The 19,790-nt window shown below is 41.4% G+C and overlaps 1 protein-coding gene across 2 annotated transcripts in view; it reads right to left on the bottom strand.

The window, feature by feature from the left end:
- zfpm2a (zinc finger protein, FOG family member 2a) overlaps nucleotides 1-19,790 on the bottom strand; it is a 163,866-nt gene that overhangs the window by 81,760 nt on the left and 62,316 nt on the right. For both annotated transcript variants that reach the window (XM_061262790.1, XM_061262799.1), the window contains one exon: nucleotides 337-461. In XM_061262790.1, coding sequence (XP_061118774.1) covers nucleotides 337-461 — 125 coding nt within the window. The remainder of the gene's footprint in view (nucleotides 1-336; nucleotides 462-19,790) is intronic.

Below are 19,790 nucleotides of genomic sequence, written 5' to 3'. Positions count from 1 at the left end.
TTCAAAGCCTTTTGTTAGGCCAATTTCATTCCAGAACAGCCAACTCTACGGGTTTGGTTTGTGTCAGGGTGTCATGGGAATTTTTTTCCTCCGTCTATTAAAATTGGCTTTGACATGCTCCGTTGTATTTGTGCAGACAACTTTCTAGTGACGATTAAGAGACTGGAAAGACTTTTGAGGAAAAATATATATAAAATAAATCCCTGACTGCTTTTACTTTAAAGGTGAGGGAAGTACAAAGGATGTCGTCGTAGCCGACAGCAAGTGCACCTCGAAGCCTTTGGCCGCACACCCAAAGCAACATTTCCGGGAAAATGTAACGTTAGCATGACGTACCAAGCCACTTCCGTCAGTACTCATCTCGATCTTCCCCTCAAAGGGCCCCCAAGTCGTGCCCACCGGGAGCTGCTGTCGACTGTGAATCCTCCTCTCTCCTTCTTTGTGGAAAACATCCAGTTCTCCTAAAGGGGCAAGCAATAAAAACACTCGGTCACACAACTCTCGCTCGGTCAAAAACGAGCCCGTGTTTACGTGCTCCGGAAAGACGAATTGCAGTCATTCAAAAATATAAGCGGCAGTTTACATACTCGGGCTAACTTTAACATGATCGAAGCGATTAGATAGAGTGCAGGAAAAATAACTCTACAGAAGCGTTCTTTGAAAGACTTTTTTTCTTTTCTTATAATCTCAAGGAGATGTCACAGGCTTAGTTGCTGGCAGCATGACTATTTCTGCTATTCCAAGAAGGCCCCTTGTTAGTACTTTGCAGAACTCCAGTTAATTAACTCTGTAATAGGATAGCACTGTTAGTGCAGCGTGCCCTGCTATCTTATCTCTTAGATTTAGTGTACTTTTTTCAGACAGCGATTAATCAAATAGTTATGATAATAGACTCCTGGTCACGACTCCGTTTCTGGGGGAAAGTCTCGGGCCTCCGAAGTGCACATTTCTACATGGTCGCCTTGACAACACCCTGGGCATGAGTTCGAGGGCCTACAACTGAGCAGGAATTTTAGGCCCTCCAGAATGCTTCTGTTCTACCGAACACACTCCCTTACTCTTGACTTTGACAGTGTTATGACTTCTCCATTTGTAGTAACAAATCTCTTCTTTATTGGGTGCACTGAGGATTGTATTTTGCTGTCTCTCACTCTGTGGTGAAGCATAATATCTGAGTTATATTCTGTACATTCTTGCCCTACAGACATGAGATACACGTTAACACAGTATCCATAAACAACTGTTTTGGTCCGGCTAGGTAATAATGCATTATGCATTATTGCTATGAAATGCATGTACTGTATTAAGCATAGCAGGCAAAATGTGACTGTAAAATTATTTATTGGCTTCATAACCAATTCAGGCAAAAATAGTGATCTAAACAGTTTTGTGTATTTCATGTGTCAATCCTCTACTTCTGCCTGTGTATTGCTAAAAATGTGGTACTAATTGTTTCTCCTAGGAATCTTGGTAATCAAAAAGGGTTGTGTGATGGTTATATAATTGATTGTTTTAAAGATCTTTAATCCTTTAAGGACCAGACGGTTGGACATATTAAGTTCCGAACAACAGTTCAGCCAGGAGAACTTTCATATGCTTGCCGAATTACATAATTTTGCCTATTAATTGCAAAAATAGAATTTACAGCAACTAAAAACAACACAAAGCTTATTTCAAACACTGTACTGCTTTCCATTGTGTAATAGGTGGTGTGTTACCCCTGATGGGGTAATACCACTAAAATTACCCCATTCTTTGTGTAAGCTTTAATTTAGTCCCACAAACCAATCACAGCCTAAACTACCACAACACAAAATGTCATTTCCAGGTAAAACAGGTGCATTTTCACTTCTTTAACACATATTTCCTCAGAAGGTCCCAGTGAAACCAGGAAGACTGTCTCCAGATCTCCAAGACCTGTTTCCAAAATAACATCTACCAGCTCTTTCGCCTGGCGCCCCAAACGATAGCTATTCGGCCGAGCGTTTTGTCCGAGAACCACCGCGGGAAAGAAATGTGACCCAAACGTTTCTCCTTCTTAGCCTATGAAGCACACTGAATCTCCCCCCCCTCCCCCCACCTCGCATGCAGCAGGAAGGTGGGGTAAGCTCATTAAAACAAAATAATTAAGCATTCAGGCACAGCTGGTAAGCATCAGAGAGAGACGCACTCAGAGCACAGACTGTGCTTTATGCATTCTGTTTGTCCTCTGATAAGGCTACCGGCCTTTAACCACTTGGAAGCGAGTTCACATTTAGCCCCGCTTGACACTTCTCGGAGTCGTCTCCGGCGGGCACACATTTATTTATTTTTTTTGGGCGGGAAGGATATTTGAGGGAAGGGGGTGCTCACTGATAGGGTGCCAGTTGTTTGTGTCCCCTTCCAAATGTAGCCGGAGGACCTCGCAATCCCAGCTGGCTTTTCACAGCTGTTGCTCCTGGAGACACACATAATCCAGGGAGGAAAATACGGAATCCCACACGACAATCCCGAACGAGTCTGCCGTTGCGCTCCCCTTCGGCAAAGATACGAACATTTAAGTTACTGATTCTGCACGAAGTTACAAACCTTAGGAATAACCTCTCTGAACCCATTCGGATTGATTTACCGTCTCCTATATGAACATCTATTCTGTCGCAACGCTGCACGAGAGGTCTGGTAGTCCTCAATGTAAAACTGACACGATGGGAGAAGGATAATTCGATCAGCCATTTTATCTCTGGAAAATATGAATTAGTAGTCCGAGCTATAGTAGTTACAAAAAACTGAATTTAAAATGTTTTTTTGTGTCTTGTTCTATTTCAGTTGGACAGCCTTTAATTAAGCATGATCGCAAAATGTGTGACTGTTACTCAAGCGAGCCATTAGTCATAGGATATCCTGTTTCCCTCCCGCGTGTGACAGCAGGAGTAGGAGGCTCTGTTTGGTATGGGCTATCATAGTGGAGCTGGGGGAAGGCAGTTTCAAGCTTATTTCGCCGTTGAAATGGCAACTCCTTGCACGTGGCACAGTCTGAATTTTGCTTTCCTATCGGAGCCTATAGCGACTGAAAAAAGCATGATTCATCACAACATACTATTAATGTAGCTGGACTCAAATACGAATTCAGAAAAATAATGATATCCAAATGAATGAATACAAATCAAACCCCCCGATTAACATTAAATATTTCCCTATAAGTTATTATTTATTTCATATTAGAAGCCCAACAGGCAACAGCACATTGAATTATCAATTGTGTGTTCATTAGCCAGCAGTGTGGAGGGTGTTGGTCGTCTGAGGGCTTGCATTCTGTAGTGTGGGTCCAGATGTGGTTGACCATGGACTACAGTGGCTGTTTCCTTTATGTGAAGATTGAGCCAAAATGGAGTCTTAAAGCGCAGTGTTGACAATGGCTTCTCTTTATGTATGTTTGCAATGTAAAACAACAGAACAACATATGGAATGCAACAATGCATCATCATATTCAAAATGAAAATGTCAACCTGCTAGACTAATGTCCCGTGTCCAGTATGTCATAGTTTTGTTGTGTGTGGACCTAACTGTTGAATCATTGCCTTTCAAAAAAATGAGAAATTACAAATTTCCACAGTACTTTCAATTATGCCAATCCTCAAAGCAACAGGATACACCAAGATTTCACAAACCCCATCCCAACGCTCCGCCACACGGTTCATCCTCAACACTGAAATGCCACAGTCTTGGCAAGAGGGAACTGATGATGTGACTAAAAACACCCCCCCCCCCAAACCAACCCCCCCCTCCCCTTACCCCCCCCCCCCCGATAAGATCATCATCTGTCGCTAGACTCTAGGGTCTGTTCCTGCACTCCACAGATACTTGGCAGCCCAATGAATGTCCCTTTGTGTGGAGAGATCCTCCTCAGATAGCACCAAGATGCTCCACGCTGGCATCTGTTTGTTTTCTGTTATGGCGAAGAGGAGGAAGGGACCTCGTGTCTCCTTTCCACGGCATATGACCGAATGCTAACAAGCTCCACGGATGGCAGGAAGCCAACTCCGCGTGATTTAAAGAAGGGGAAAAAAAATTGAGAAAAAACAAAGAAAGAAACAGGCACGCCGGTGCGGGAGGGGAATTGACCCAGAATTCTTATCGCCCACCTTGGTCGTGTTTATTCGCAATTAGACTTGAGATGTCCTTCTGCAGCTCCTCTACGGAATAACATCCAAACAGAGCGAGGGGAAAAAAGGGAACCGACTTCGCCTCTTTCCAGCAGGGCACAGACAGCGTTTGACGTTATAGAATTCAGTAATCAAACATTTAAGCTGTGTTGCAGCACGAGACTGGGCCCAGGCCGGGGAAACGTAGTCTGCCGCCACTTGTGAACCTCATCATGTGACCTGGGACAATTGAATGCACTTCCTGATTTCCCTGTTCAGTTGGCTTCCCCACCCCTTCATCGAACCGGTCAGCGTTCTCGTCAATGGCGTCAGGTTCTCCCAACAACAGCCAGTGTCTTCATAATGCATCTGCCAGAGAGGAGGGCAGTGATTGACAGGTTCTATAGCAAGACGTCCAATCGTGACTTAATTGTGATATCGTACAATATTCACAAACTGTTTTTTTAATAGATTTTTCATTTAACTATTACACTCATAAACTCAATAACTCATAAGCAGCAGTTATATTAACACATTTAAGGTGTATTTAATCACTTTAAAGCTTTACTGAGAACTAAAAATAATCCCATATAACAAATTGTCTAAAAATCACTTTTAAATTCAACCTGTTTTATCTGAAAAGATACAGACTATAGAGAAATTCATTCTGTAACTGATATACTGTATAATTGACTCATAATCATGAACGTGCTCCTTAAATATGCACATTAAAAGTGACAAGTCTTAGAACAAACACAGAATGGTTTTTCTAAAGTAAATGCTGTATGCCACTTAGATGCAGTGTTTTTTCTGTGTGTTTTCAATAAAACATCTCAAAATGAATGAGAAAATGAGAAATGATATATACACTAATACCCAGACTTGTTAACAGCTTTCTTCATAACATTGTGATTTCATTCAGAGATAATTGTTTTTTTCCATCATAGTACAATCAATTTGGCATCTTGTCGTGGTAAAAACATTATATAAACATTACATTAGTACCCGCTTGCATATATGACAAAGCTGAGAGACGGTGTTCTAAAAACTCATCCCTGACAATTCAGAGACGCCGCTATCGACGCCATCGCTATTGACAGAACAGGTTATAGAACTGCCAAATGGGATACAAATTAATATAGCATGTGGATCATACGAAGTGAAATGGAAAGTACTGTATCGCTCGACAAAAGGTGCTACAGCTTTAAAGGAGATATGTGATATGAAATTTTACAGCTGAAGGAGAAATGTCACTGTGCCTTGATAAGAGAGCGATGAACTTTCCTCCCCTCCCCCCCAAACTGCCATTATCAGCTCCAAGTGAACAAAATGCATCATTTATAACCCAGAGCTGCACTATTATCTCCTGGCGAGACACTTGTTTTAAAACACAGAAGGACCCCTCTCTCTCTCTCTCTCTCTCTCTCTATCTCTCTCCCCCCTCCCTCTCTTGCCCCTCTCTCACTCTCTCTCCCTTGCCCAGACGAAAGCACTCCGCCTGGCTTAAGCCCTTCCCTTGGAGTGTCAGGAGAAAGTTGAAAAATCTCACTGAGCAAAGTTTCCAGGCAACGGCGCAGGCCGGCTATGGAAGGGGGGGCTGAGTCGCACCCCCAGGTCAGCCTTGTTTTCAGACAATGGGCACTTGGAGGAGAGCTAAAAAGCACACAGTTTTGTCTTAACCCCCCAGAAAGGGTGGGCAAGCCATGATAGGATGAACTTTCTAGAACACACAGGCAGCCTTTTCACCGACAATTAATTCAGTTTAGTTTTTGTGTGCTTTCTCTTCTCCCTGCTCTTACAAATATTGACTGTAAGAGATTTTCAGACTGATTTTAGCACACATTTGATTTAATACACATAACACATCTGAAAAAGTAAATAATATGAGTTTTGATTGGACAAACTCTGTCTCCAATATGATAAGAAAGCCAGACAATGTGACTGAAACGAGGGAAAGAATACAGTTCATATCAAATATGTCAAATAGCAAATTCATTATTTCTTAAATTCAAGTTCAACCAGTTGCTTTAAAGCCTGGTGCTTTTTAAAACTGATCCTTTCCCCTGATAATTCCAATACAACCATTTGTAAAAAGTCTGTGGCAGAATTATACGTCCAAAGATATAATTATATGTTCCAAAGAACCAACCAAAATATGATTTCTGATGAAAACAATCTTTTTGAAAAAGGTACAGTACATATCTTTGCTCTGAAAAGAAATACAAAATCAGCAAAAAATAGCCACGACAGTAAACTGCACTTGTGTCCATTGTATTTTGTTTGCAGTGCATCATGGGATTGAATCATTGGTGGTGGATTTCTCCCACCATATCTCTTATCCAACGTGCCTCTCTTCCTTCTTCTGCAGTCAATTACCAGATTTCAAACTTTACTAAACTGAAATTCCGTTTTTCCTGGGTGACCTAGTTGTCTTTTGTGAGTAGGTTTTAGCCGGAGCAGTTTGACAGTCAACAGATAAGATGGATTAAGCTTTTTTTCATCCAGTTTTGATGTGAACAGCGTAAAAGCGGGTTAAATCATCGAGTTTCAGGAGTATTTTTAAATGCCTGAAGATAGGCTGATAAAATAGCTGAACCTAAGTCTCCAGCCGGGAAGGTCAAGGTTGTGTTTTTATGACTAACTACCCGGTGATCAGGGCTGACACACCGCTCCCGTCCGACCCCACCTCTGAACACGGACAGAAAGGTCTGCGAGAAGCCTGCCGATATCCCCCGAGCCCACAATGCCAATGCCTCATGATGCCATGCTCCACGGTGTCTGTCTCTCTCACCCGCCTGGGTCACGTTCCACGCGCCCCGAATTCGACCAGGTCAGCACAAATCTAGCAGGCAGGAATTGGACCGCGACAATGTCAAAAAAATAAAAATAAAAACCGTGTGTAAAAAAAAATGCACTGTATACTGTATATCAGCGCAACTGAACTCCACGTCCGGCGTGCCACAGTCTCTGCAGGTATTTGCTCCTACTGTGCGCTACACCACCTGATTTAACTAATGAGCGTATTATCTGAACCAAGCAGGTAAACTAATCAGTGAAGTCAGGTGGTGCAGCGCACGGTAGGAGCAAATACCTGCAGACACTGCGGCCCGCAGGACGTGGAGTTCAGTAGCCCTGCTGAGTATACATCTCATCAAAGGCGCTGTACTATCATTTCTCACTCTTTCCACAATTTATCCTGATAAATTGATGTTTCACTTTGATTCATCATCTTCAATCAGCACGTAACGCATACATAAAAATGACAGTGTATCTCAGTTAACTGTCTCTATCCTTTTTTAGTATTTATTTACAGGCTGCATATGTTCCAGATGCTAGCAATCATAGCAAACATTGCATATATCTTCCAACAGAGTTAGAAAAAGCATCCATACATTTAGCTAGCTAGTTAGCAAGTAATTGAGATGCTAGCTACTTTTTATGGTCTTAAATGTCTATGGACTTTCTGAGATACAGTACGTGTGTAGACATAATTCTGAAGTTACTGTTTCAGATCCAAAATCTGTATAAACAGCTGGATACAGTTCATATATTCACCTGGAAAATGAGTAAATGGTTTTATGAGGAAAAAAAAAATATATATTCTTGCCAACTTTTTATTTTAACCTTTTCTTGATCTGTCACTTAACATCACATGGTTTACATCACAGTCTATATTTTCTATGATGTGATTGTGTCTTGACCTCATCATCATTTAGCATTCTTTCAACCACAACCTAGCTATCTAAGTTATCTACCATAGCTTACCTAAGTTATCTAAGTAATTTGACATTTTAAAGATAGCAGGCTACATTACGATTGCATGAGGCCACACCCATTCTGAAAAAAAACAACAACTGTGTAGCAGGTCAATCAATTAAGCAATGAAATTGGAAACCATTTTTGTTTCGTTTAGATGAGAAATAGCTGTCACAATCACTTCATGAACTCAGAAATCAGTAATGGAAGAAGACAAGGATAATTTCAAAAAAGATATGTCACGGTTTAAACAAACAATGCTATTAACCATTACTAAACAATATCTCTTATCGAGAAATGTACAATGTAGTCAAAATGGAAATGCTGAAGTGTAAAGGTGTCATTAAACAAAAAATATGAGAATATTCATTCAGCTTTTCATTCATTCATTTATTTGACTGAACAGCTACACTAGCCTCAGTGTCCTGACGGCATTCCTCCATGCAAGCAGTTGCAGCAGAGTTGCTCTGGGCTGCCCCAAATCTCATTTGAGGGACTGCACATGCTAGGTAGGAGCTCCTCCACCTGTTGTTCATTTTCTAATGCAGTACCAGACCTAACATTTTCAGACAGACTTTTTTGTTTGGTTGCATTTCACTTTCTTTGTTGGTAGTCCATGCTTTTCTAACATACATGCAGTCATAGAGACACTGCAATATCAGAATTAGCTACATAATGTAGCCTTTACCCAAATTCTAGAGCTTCCCAAGTGACATTGCACATTCTCTACATCAGTTGTATCGAATTACGGGTGAGGTATAAGACACCAAGAAGTACCTCTGCTCTATCTCCACCACGACAGCAGATCCATCGTGATAGTTAAACTAGCCAAAGCTGCAGAGAGCAACTGCAGTCAGTGTGAGAACTGAAAATGACTGATTTTGGTTAGTACAGTGTAATGAGTGTGCTTTCTGAATAATGTTTGATTTCTAAAATAAATATATGATAATAATTGAATACAATTATTATAATATATAAAAAAAAGATGGTTTGCAGCATATGTGAAAGTATCAAGGTGTCGATCATCGCCATTCATTCTGTATTGGCCCTTTGATGATTGGAACTGTTTTTACGTTGCTCTCAGCTATCCAAAATGGCAGTGTGAGCTTGGCCTATTCTCCAGGCACAGTAGTTTCCTTCAAGGCTTCCAGTGGCCCTGCTGGAAGTGCTTTTCACCTGCTTACTCTTCTATACTGTAGCAACTCTCTTCCTGTTTGTACTCTTATTAAATTGAACCTGAGCCACAATATACACAGAGAAAAGTCGAACGTCACATTGAGCTGTTACCTTTGAAGTAACAAAATTTAGGATTGTGTATGTGAACAGGTCTGTGATTAGCCATTACATTTCTTGTTCTTTATATGCAAGAGAGAATTTTTTTTTTATGTTATCAGAATGTTTTGGGAAGCAGCAAGGGAATAATTTTCCTTACAAGCTGCAGTCTCACAAAATTCTAAATGTTTTCCCTAAACCATTCGAATCAGGCTTGTTGGTATATACTCACACGCTTTCTGTAGTAGCTATAAGCATTAGTTAAACTGCAGGTGTCCACACAGACATACCGTACAGTATATTACTTCTTGGATGATTTCATATAACTTATTACAGATGCATGTGTAGCCCTCCCTTTTATGTGACCACACAGTTTTATATTTAGTGGCTTAACTGAAAACAAAAACGATTGTGGACTTTCTTGGATTGGTTCATATGTTTACTTTAGCTAAGTGAAACAGAAAAATGTCCAAATGAAAACAACATGTACTTTTCCACTGCTGTCCATTACAGTTCTGTCACTTCAATAATAGTAGCATGATCAGTGGCATGTCAATCAAGTACAATCTATAAATACATTACCAACAAATGACTGAATTTAGCTATATTTGAATAAATTAAATATTCAGATTTTCTGTACAGTATTTTGTCAGCAGTCAGAATTTTACAGAATTTTATGTTGCATATCTTGCTTTTATCTCATTTTCTATTTTGGTAGCATAACTTGGCAGTTTTAAATCACAAACAGCTCACACTGTGCCGCTTCTCACAGAGCGCATAAAAATGCAAACGATTGACGGTGCTATTTATACCCGCACCCACGTGACCCGGTTTAACCAATCGCGTAGACTGATTTTCAACGGCTTTCGCATATTCTTAAATGTGAATATTTGAGGCTTCGGGAAGGAGGTAGCCAAACAAAAAGGGGCAGAACGGAGACAGGAAACACCAGCACGCCATTTAGCGGCTCCTATAGCGTACTCTGGAAAAAAAACCGTCATAAAAAGCAGCATTGCGTTGCAGTGTATCGCTCTGCCGCAACACATGTGAAGTTGGTGAGAAACATTAGGGACATATTTAGAAACATTTTGCAGACTGTCCCCCCCACCACCACCACCACCCCCCCCACTCCCCCATGTCAGTGACAGGGGGAAGTAATCCTATACAGAGGGTGCTATTGTGAAATGAGAAACTAGCCTCCTTCACTGCCAGAGACCAGATGCACCTCACTCTCTATCCTAATCTGTAAACGACTTAAAGGAGCCTTATCTCCGAGCTCTTCTGCTTCATTTCATGCTTGATTTACTTTAATTTGTCTGATAGGGCACAAGGATTTGGAAATGGCCCATCTTTCGGCGGAAAATGTTCTGATTTTTCTCTGGCATTGTTATGTGGAGGTTTTTGACTTTTCTCTCTCCCTCTCCCTCTCTCTCTCTCTCTCTCTCCCCCTCTCTCCATCTCTGTCATTCCCTTTTTCCCCGAGAAGGAATCTCGCTCCAGCGCAGCAGTCTGTTTGAGCGCGACCAGATTCGAGCCGACGCAGCAGAAACGGGGCCCTCTTCGTGAGGTGCGATTTTACGATGGGGCGACACCGACACTGCCGGTTGTGTTTGCCTTTCAGATTCTCGTTGAGGGACGCGGTGCAGCCAAGCGCTTCAAACCGCAAAGATCTTATGTTTAAGTTAAGAGAAGACCGGCCCTCCGGTTTAGTAGACACCTGAAAGGCTGCCTCTGATAAAAGTCCCCCCCCCCACAATGAGACGAAGACGATGCAACACGTCCGTGGGATGCCTGCGGTTCCTTTCCGGTGGTGGATTCGAGTGCTTCCACCGCCACTTGGCTGCTCTCGCCAATAGGGTTGTTTTTTTGAACCTTTTTTGTGAATGGCAGCAGGAGCAGTGAGCTACGATTAGGCGGACGTATCTCTCTCCATCCTGAATAACCTCACTGCTGCCACCAATGAGCCAACTGTAGACCAAATAGAATGTTGAAAAAGTTTATATTAAAAACAGGAAACCGCAACTGCCGCTAAACGCACTTGAGCTTTACCGTAGCTTAACGTTTTCGAATAGCTTACCACGCTAGACTAGCAAGTCCACAAGTTAGTAATAGAAACGTTGTAACAAAATAGTAATAATTACCACAAATAAAAATAAAATGGTATACTTTATTTTAGATAGAATTAGCTGAAACAGATGAGAAGGCAAAATACACCTACCGTACAGAGCAAATATGGTATTTATAATCAGAACTTTTCTTATTTTTTTAGTTCAGTGACCTGCCCAATAGGCAAAACAAGGCAATGGTAATGGTAAAGACACAGTGGAAGTTTTTTTTAATCCTTTTTACCATAAACAAAAAGTGTATATTTCAACTGATGCGTCCTACTGTTCAGCCATATCAGTGACAACAGTCAAGTTCAAGCCTCTCCAGTTCTATTATGGCAGATGCGACCACTCTATCAGCCTTTTCCAAGAAATTACAAATAAATTCATCTTTCTGTCACGAACCGTGGAATGCCTTTTTTAAGCAAGTTGCATTCAAACTCCAGCACACACACACACACAAACACACACCCACCTTTCCACTCACACTCTCGCTCTCTATCTTACACATTCACACACAGTCTTTCTCTCTCTCGCCCTCTCACACACACACACACACACACACGCACACACCCATACACACACAAACATGGGAAAAATGAGGAGACCATTGAAATTCATCTCACAGCCTGAATTTACTTAACTGCGGGTCTGCGCTGGGTGATAAACGGAGTGATGATCCAGCAACACGTCTTTATCCACGCTTCGCTTTAATTAACGGCGGCTTGTTTGTTGAAAAGATGATTAATATGCCAATGAAAATTGCATAATTGAATACCGCAACACTCTCACAATCAGGGAGGAACATGCAGGTTTTTTTCATTAACTTTCATCATCATCGTCATCATTATTATTATTATTATTATTATTATTATTATTATTATTTTATTTTTGATTTTGATTTCTTTAGGTGTTTTAATTCACTTGACAGCAACCCTGTACCCCATGCCACCCCACCCCCCGACCTTATAATAACAAAAAAGGGAAGAATTAGTGCGACCAAGAGGCCTTGCTGCTCACAGCAGTGGAGTACTGTAGAAACTCTCCGATAAGTAGAGGCCACTCTGATAGAGATGCTTTTCACAACCTCTCGTTTTGTTTTGTTTCTACTCTGCATTGTGTGCTCAGAAGAGTAGGGAGGGGGCTGGGGGATGGGGGGACAGGGGTGTCATGTCAAGCTCAAGTTGTGCACCCCCATCTTCTTTTCACCCTTCCAGCTGAACAGGGATCACATATTAAAAAGCTCCTTGGGTTTTGTGCTGTAGCATTGTGGTAAGTCATTTTTACATTTGTGGGATCATTAAACCTTGTATATAAAATACAAAATGATCTATATATCACACACATAAATGTAGGCACACACATACATGCACACACAAACACGCACAAACACATATGCAGCATTAAGACGGCCATATTTGGGATAAACAGTTTAGCCAGTGCTGACGTCACAAAGCATGTGACCATTTGGGTTGAATCTACAAATAACTATGTGCTATCATTAAAATCAACGGGAAACATTGGCTCAGATTTTTTGCAAATATACAATGTTTCGATACTGCGTAGAATATATTTTATATTTTATATATTTTATAGGTTGGAAGAATTTGCTGAAAATACAAAATATTATCTAATTAAATACCGGTAAATAAGTAAGGATTTTAATTAACATTCCAATAACCAAAAACATATTCTTGAAAAGTTTATAAAGCACTTGATTTTCTTTGCAAGATAGAAACAGGAACAGCAACAGAAAAGGAAATATGTGATCATAATATGATCATTCTTATTTATATTAATAATTAATAATGCATTTATCATGCAGTTTTATCAAAGCTGTACAATACACAGAGTAAGAATGTTACAATGACAATTATATGATATGATATGATATGATATAATAATGGCACAAGCTGTTATAACAGGTATAAAGTATTGTGTGGTGCTGCTGTTTCTGTCTGTATTTTGGTCTTTAATTTGGGAAATATTATCTAATTTGCCGATAATAATCAAGATCGTATATACTACTATTTCAGATGGATTCTGTAGCTAACAAGCGTGACGTTTTCCACATAAAGCCTCTTAGTACATTGGATCAGTGGTTAAATTTGCATCACCACTCTAAAAGAGGGTAAGGGCACAGTGATTTGTCTAATCTCTTGTTGCATATTTCATCACCAGAAATAGAATTTCTTTTTCATTGAGTGTGTGTGTGTGTGTGTGTGGGGGAGTGTGTGTGTGTTTTATCTCGCTCTCTCTCTCTCTCTCTCTCTCACACACACACACACACAGACACACATATGCACACAATGAAAAACATTCCTGATTGTGGTGTAAGTGTGTATTTGTATACGTGCACTTGTCTACCTATCCAACTGGGGACCGTGGTCTCATTACACACCCACCAAGAGGGGACATTTTCTAGGTCCCCTCTTAGCAAATGTCGAGTGTGTATGCTTGAGTGTAAGACTCTTCCTTTTCTCACATTCACTATCACATACACACGTTTTTTGCATCAATTTGTATATGAGTTTGTGTGTACTGTATGTGTGTTTGTGGAAGAGAGATAAAACCAGAGCACCATACCTCAATGCCTGAAACATTAAAATGCCATTTTCTTCCTGTTCTGCATTTCAAGTTAGATGGAATTTTCACAAATCCTCAAAACAAAACTCACATTCTCGTCTAAAAGAACTACAAAACTCACCACTTAAAATGGATGTTGATTCCTCCTGTAATAAACATATCGTGATAAACATGAAAATGAAATTCACTATGGCAAACACCTGCAGCGTTGTCATGTTGCCTGGCAACTACAGTATATAAAGCACACAACTAGTTAACGGATAAGTTATTTCCTCGTTACATGTGAGCATTAACATATTCATTAGTGGGATATTACAACTTGTATCATTTTGCTTGTTTAGCTGTGACCACTGCTTGCATCTGCAATAATATCCATATGCCCATGAATAATGGATTTTTAGGCATGACAAGCCTAATTTTCATCATTACTACCGACAAATCCGATGCCTCGTATATCTGCATACTGTACGTATATTTCTTTTGGGAAATCAAAAAAAGGTGTACATACCCACCTTTTGAAAAATAAAATGCTATTATTCATTCAAGCAAACAACATTGTAAGGGGCAGCCTCTTCCATAAATAAAAGCCTTTAACATAAACAAATCCTCTTAAAACCTGCTCCGGTGTCACACAAAACAGTGCTCCGCCATCTTTGTCTTGATTTTCCCAAGACACGTTTTCTATCATTTCAAATATATCTCTGGCTACATTTTCAGTAACAAAGGCCTAAAAGGACCTTTCCGAAGGATTCATCTTTCCGGAAGATTCATGTTCTTATATTTCCAATCCAATTTAACTTCAACAGTCAGAATGGCTCCAGCACTAGTTTACCAATCTTTTGCTTTCCAAGACTCTCCGTGCTAAAGGCTTGAGGGGTTCAATCAATGGTGCTTTGATCTCTGCTGGAACTATAATTATTTAACATTGTTACAAGGATTTCTCTAATCCATCCTACCATTAAATCCCTTTTACACTCTCATCTTCTGAAGCCTAATCTGCATCTGTGCACTCCGTTTGTCTCTTTAACTCATTTTAGCAGTCTCCCCCTTCCTTACGACACCCTGACTTAACGGACTTCAGGATAAAAATTAAAATTTCCTGTTGCGATGCAGAACTTGGCAGGTGTCAAAAAGTCTCATTAAGTTTAAGTGTTGGGGAGAGAATTTCTCTAGCCCGCATTACAATGCGGCGGGCGTATTTTACATGTCTGATTATTTTCTAGGTGCGCGGTTAGTCGCAGTGTAGCGAGGTTGCACCCGCGCTACTGCGTCTGAGGGAGGCGTCATGGAGGGTGCTCGACAGAAGGACACGTTTCGTGGACCCCTGGATCTGTTTGTCTGGCTTTGGTGAAGCAAAAATAAAAACAAAAAAACCGCCCTTGATAAGCCACAGTCGGTGCCAAAAACGCTGGCGGTGTTAAGCAGTTAAACCTGCCCATCCTCGCAGCCTGTTCCAAACTCATGTTTAAAAAAGACAGTCACGATGTTGCATGTTGACATGCGAAATATTGCACTACCGCGCCTCTCTGGCTCTCCGTGGACTGAGTTCCAGTCTGAATCCACATTTCTTTTTAAGCACACAGATTTTAGCCTCGCCTGGTGTGGTTTTGGTTTATTTTATTCGTTATTATTTATTTTTTTGGACCCAGCACCACTCCCCTATTTCCAATACAAGTGTCTCGAAATTGTATTGAATTGTATGGGGGGGTAAGACCTCGACAAACTCGAACAGGAGGTTAAGGACATAAATAGACATGATAAACATAAACTGGAGTTCAACAAAGGGTGGAGAAGTGTCAATTAGACTACAGATAATGAATAGTCAATGACAACATTTGAGATTTGACAAGAGTAAACCATTGCTGGAAGGGGGGGGGGGGGTGTATTCATTTGAAACATTGTTTTTGCATTTCTCTGCATCCACAAACTGTCCTCTGTACAAAATGGCTCTGTCGTGATGTTGAGGCCATTCATAAATGTGCCATTGGCTATTCGCTCTGTGTAGGGAAACGCACCGGATCCATCCTGACTCAAAACAAAGCAGGCCCACTGTCCTTTCGCAAATATTTGTGCCCCCGTGTTTCGCGGCGATATAAATAGCACCGCAGTGAATGCAAACATTTGTCGAGGCACCTGCCGCCACATCACGGCCATCTGCTGCACAAATTCACTTAGCGTGACATATGTGCATAAAACCTGAAACGGTTATTGCCGTATGTAGACGGGGAGGGGGGGGGGGGGAGGGTCAGTCTGATGACTCAACAGTAGCCCCCATTAAAAACGCAAACAAAACAGACCATCGTCCTGCCCGGCCGTCCTATGAAACTGCAATGGCCCTGATCATGTTCGACTCGCAATTAAAGACGTTTTAATGCGCAAAGATGTTTATAATGCTCATCGAGAGGAGTTTGTCAAAGTGCCATGGAAAAAAACAAATACTTGCATATAAAAAAGGAAAGGTATAAAACACTTTCATATAACTTCTGAGCAAAATATATAAGACAAAATACAGGCAAATATTTCCTTACTCAACCAAAGGCATTGGCACTTTGGTCCGTGACCAGCTGGCCAGGAGAGCTGGGCAGGTGCCGCCGTCCATCAGTCTCACCGCTGTCCGGTCTCACAGTGACCAGGCAGAGAAGAGGGGTTAATGTGAGGCAGGCAGCAGATTTCAGTTACTCTTTTAGCTTCCCTCTGAGAAATCGCTTGTAATGGGCAACCGCTTAACATCAGCATAGTCCATGTAGTCCAGTGTTCCTTGGGATCCACTTGACAGAAGGTTTTTGTTGCAACCAGGAACTCACACACCTGATTTAATGGCTGAACCAATGACCAATGAAACCACCAAAAATGCTTTTGAGTAGTTAAATCAGGTGTGGGAGTTCCTGGTGGTTTTTGATGGTTACAACACTAGTTGAGGGACACTAGTCCATATACAGTATAGTGGGCAGCAGTGTAGTATAATGGTGACAGAACTGGGCTGGCAACCTAAAACGTTGTAGGTTCAATTCCCAGGTATGATACAGCTGTTGTACCCTTGAGCAAGGCACTTAGCTTGCAGCCTGTAGCCTAATAGCTAAGGCACATGACTGGGACCCACAAGGTTGGTTGTTTAAGCCCCGGTGTAGCCACGATAAGATCCACACAACTGTTGGGCCCTTGAGCAATGCCATTAGTCCCACATTGCTCCAGGGGGATTGTCCCCTGCTAAGACTAATCAACTGAGTCACTTTGGATAAATGCATCAGCTGAATAACAGATTATTTTTTATTATGAATTGTGTCAGTATCAAACTGCACCAATGGATGCTATGTTAACAAGCTGTGTTAAAAAGTCACTCTGGATAGGAGCACCTGCTAAATGCTGGTAATGTAATGGTCCTAACTGGTCATGCATGTGATTGGAGAATATTAAGCATGTCTGTTTGATACCCTCGGTGAGCACTTTAATAGGTATTTATTAGACTTATTTTTTAGACTTCTTGGTCTTCTGCTGCTGTAGCCTATCTACTTAAGAGGTTTGACGCATTGTGTGTTCAGAGAAGTTCTTCTGCATACCACTGTTCTAATGTGTGGTTATTTGCGTTATTGTCAGCTTCAACCAGTCTGGCCATACTCATCTGACCTCTCTAATTAACAATGCGTTTCTGCCCACAGAACTGCTGCTCATTGGACCGAAACTGCTGATCTCTAGGGACTGTCAGAGCAACAGTCTCTAGAGTTTGCAGAGAATGGTGCGAAAAACAAAAAAACATCCAGTGAGCAGCAGTTTCGCTGCCAAAAATGTATTGTTAATGAGAGGAGAAGGGCCAGACTGACAAAGCTGACAGGAAGGTGACAGTAACGCAAATAACCATGCATTACAACAGTGGTATGCAGAAGAGCATCTCTGAACACACAATGTGTCAAACCTCTAAATGGATAGACTACAGCAGCAGAAGGCCAATAAGTCTAAACATAAGTCTAATAATGTGCTCCATCCATCCATCCATCCATTATCAGAACCCGCTTATCCTAATCAGGGTCGCAGGGGGGCTGGAGCCTATCCCAGCATACATTGGGCAAAAGGCAGGAATACACCCTGGACAGGTCGCCAGTCCATCGCAGGGCACACACACCATTCACTCACACATTCATACCTACAGGCAATTTAGACTCTCCAATCAGCCTAACCTGCATGTCTTTGGACTGTGGGAGGAAACCGGAGTACCCGGAGGAAACCCACGCAGACACGGGGAGAACATGCAAACTCCACACAGAGAGGCCGACGGGGATTCGAACCCAGGACCTCCTTGCTGTGAGGTGGCACCTTGCTGTGAGGTGCTACCCACTGCACCATCCGTGCCACCTAATAATGTGCTCACTGAGTGTATATATATATATTATCATCACACATTAATGACAAAGTAAACCGATGTGTTACCATGACCACTTGCAACTGAACTTCTGCATCCATCCTGAAGTCGATTTACACTGCGCTTTTCGTGTTCAGTAATCGCTCATTACAAGTTACATGTTTTGACTTATTTGAAAAAAAATGGAATCCAGGCCCAAAGACTTGAAAGGCCACAATACAGCGTTCACCAAGACAACACTCTAAGATTGAAAAAATGATTTCCCATTCAGTAATGAGACAGAATCTCATACTACTCTGCCTTGGGGGAGAGGGGTGTCAGGCGTGCAGTGCTATAGATGTTAACAATTAAGAAACAATAAGCCATGCTAACAATCCGTTACGAACCAGCTACAAACACCCGTGACGAGATACGAGCGTGAGACCGCAGATTGAACAGCCGATTACTTTGGGAACTCCTACAACTGAGCATTCTCCTAGTATAAGCCTTGAGACATCTTCCGGGCTGATTCCACATCAAACAAGAGCAAGAGAAAAGTCCTATCCTATAGTCCTATCTCTTCTTCATTTGTGTTCACACCGCTTCAACCATTCTCCGCTGAAAGAAGCAGTTCCAGCTAACAGCAAAAACTGGTTGGTTGACCAGCTCAGACCCACTCCACAGAACATGGCTTGAGCAGCTCAAGCTATGTTTTGAAACAGCTGGTTGCTGCTAATGTCATAGCTAGTCATAGCTTTCACACCAGATATATATACAGTAAGAACCATGCAAACATAGGGACAAACCTAAGGTATACTATAAATCAAAGGATGGCCACACCTCACCAAAGTTTCCCAACATCGCAAAGAGATGCTGGACTATCCTTTTACCATTCACATTAAAAACTTATGAAGGCTTTATATTATTTGACGGCAAAATCAAAGTGCAGAATTAATCAACTCTTACACAAAGCAGGCAGACGTGCTGTACTGTAAAACTCCTACCTCATTTTGAGGTAATGGCAGAGGGCTTTTTTTTGGGCTGCCATGGTCTATGTTCATAAAGTGTTTAAGAATTATCTATTGGTGATTGTAATCACACCTATTCTACCTTTGCATTAGAGACCTTTTTTTAACAAAGAAAATTTGACTGCCGAGTATCTGAGCATTTACAAAGAGATAAAAGGTTAGACAGTCAAACTAAATAAATTTGCTTTTAATCGGCGCGAACAGGAAGTCATGTCATTTAAGATGCTCATATTTGATTGCCTGATTTCCCACTTTATTCAAATTACAACATGCCCATCTGACTTTTTCAACACAATGGGAAAAATTAAAAAGGGAAATGGCCTTTCAGAGGAGACATGATGTGAAACCGAATGCCGTTATTACGTGCGGAGATTAATTCCTGCCCCCTGTAGGCGGGCTTCAAAGACAATGCTGTCATTTTCGGGGGAGCGCGACGTCGGGCACTCCGAGAATTTGGATTCCTGGCGGACGGGAAAAAACGGATTCCTCATTTGCATACCACTTTTCCCCGAGCATCATGGGAATTTCCTTGTTTCCGACACTTAGTCTCAACTGGATAGACCGTTGATAGGCCATTTGTGTACATGGG

The sequence above is a fragment of the Conger conger genome, chromosome 1, assembly GCF_963514075.1.
Source record: "Conger conger chromosome 1, fConCon1.1, whole genome shotgun sequence".
Lineage (NCBI taxonomy): Eukaryota > Metazoa > Chordata > Actinopteri > Anguilliformes > Congridae > Conger > Conger conger.
The sequence above is the reverse complement of the archived record's forward strand: the minus strand, read 5'-3'. Positions and strand labels throughout refer to the sequence as shown.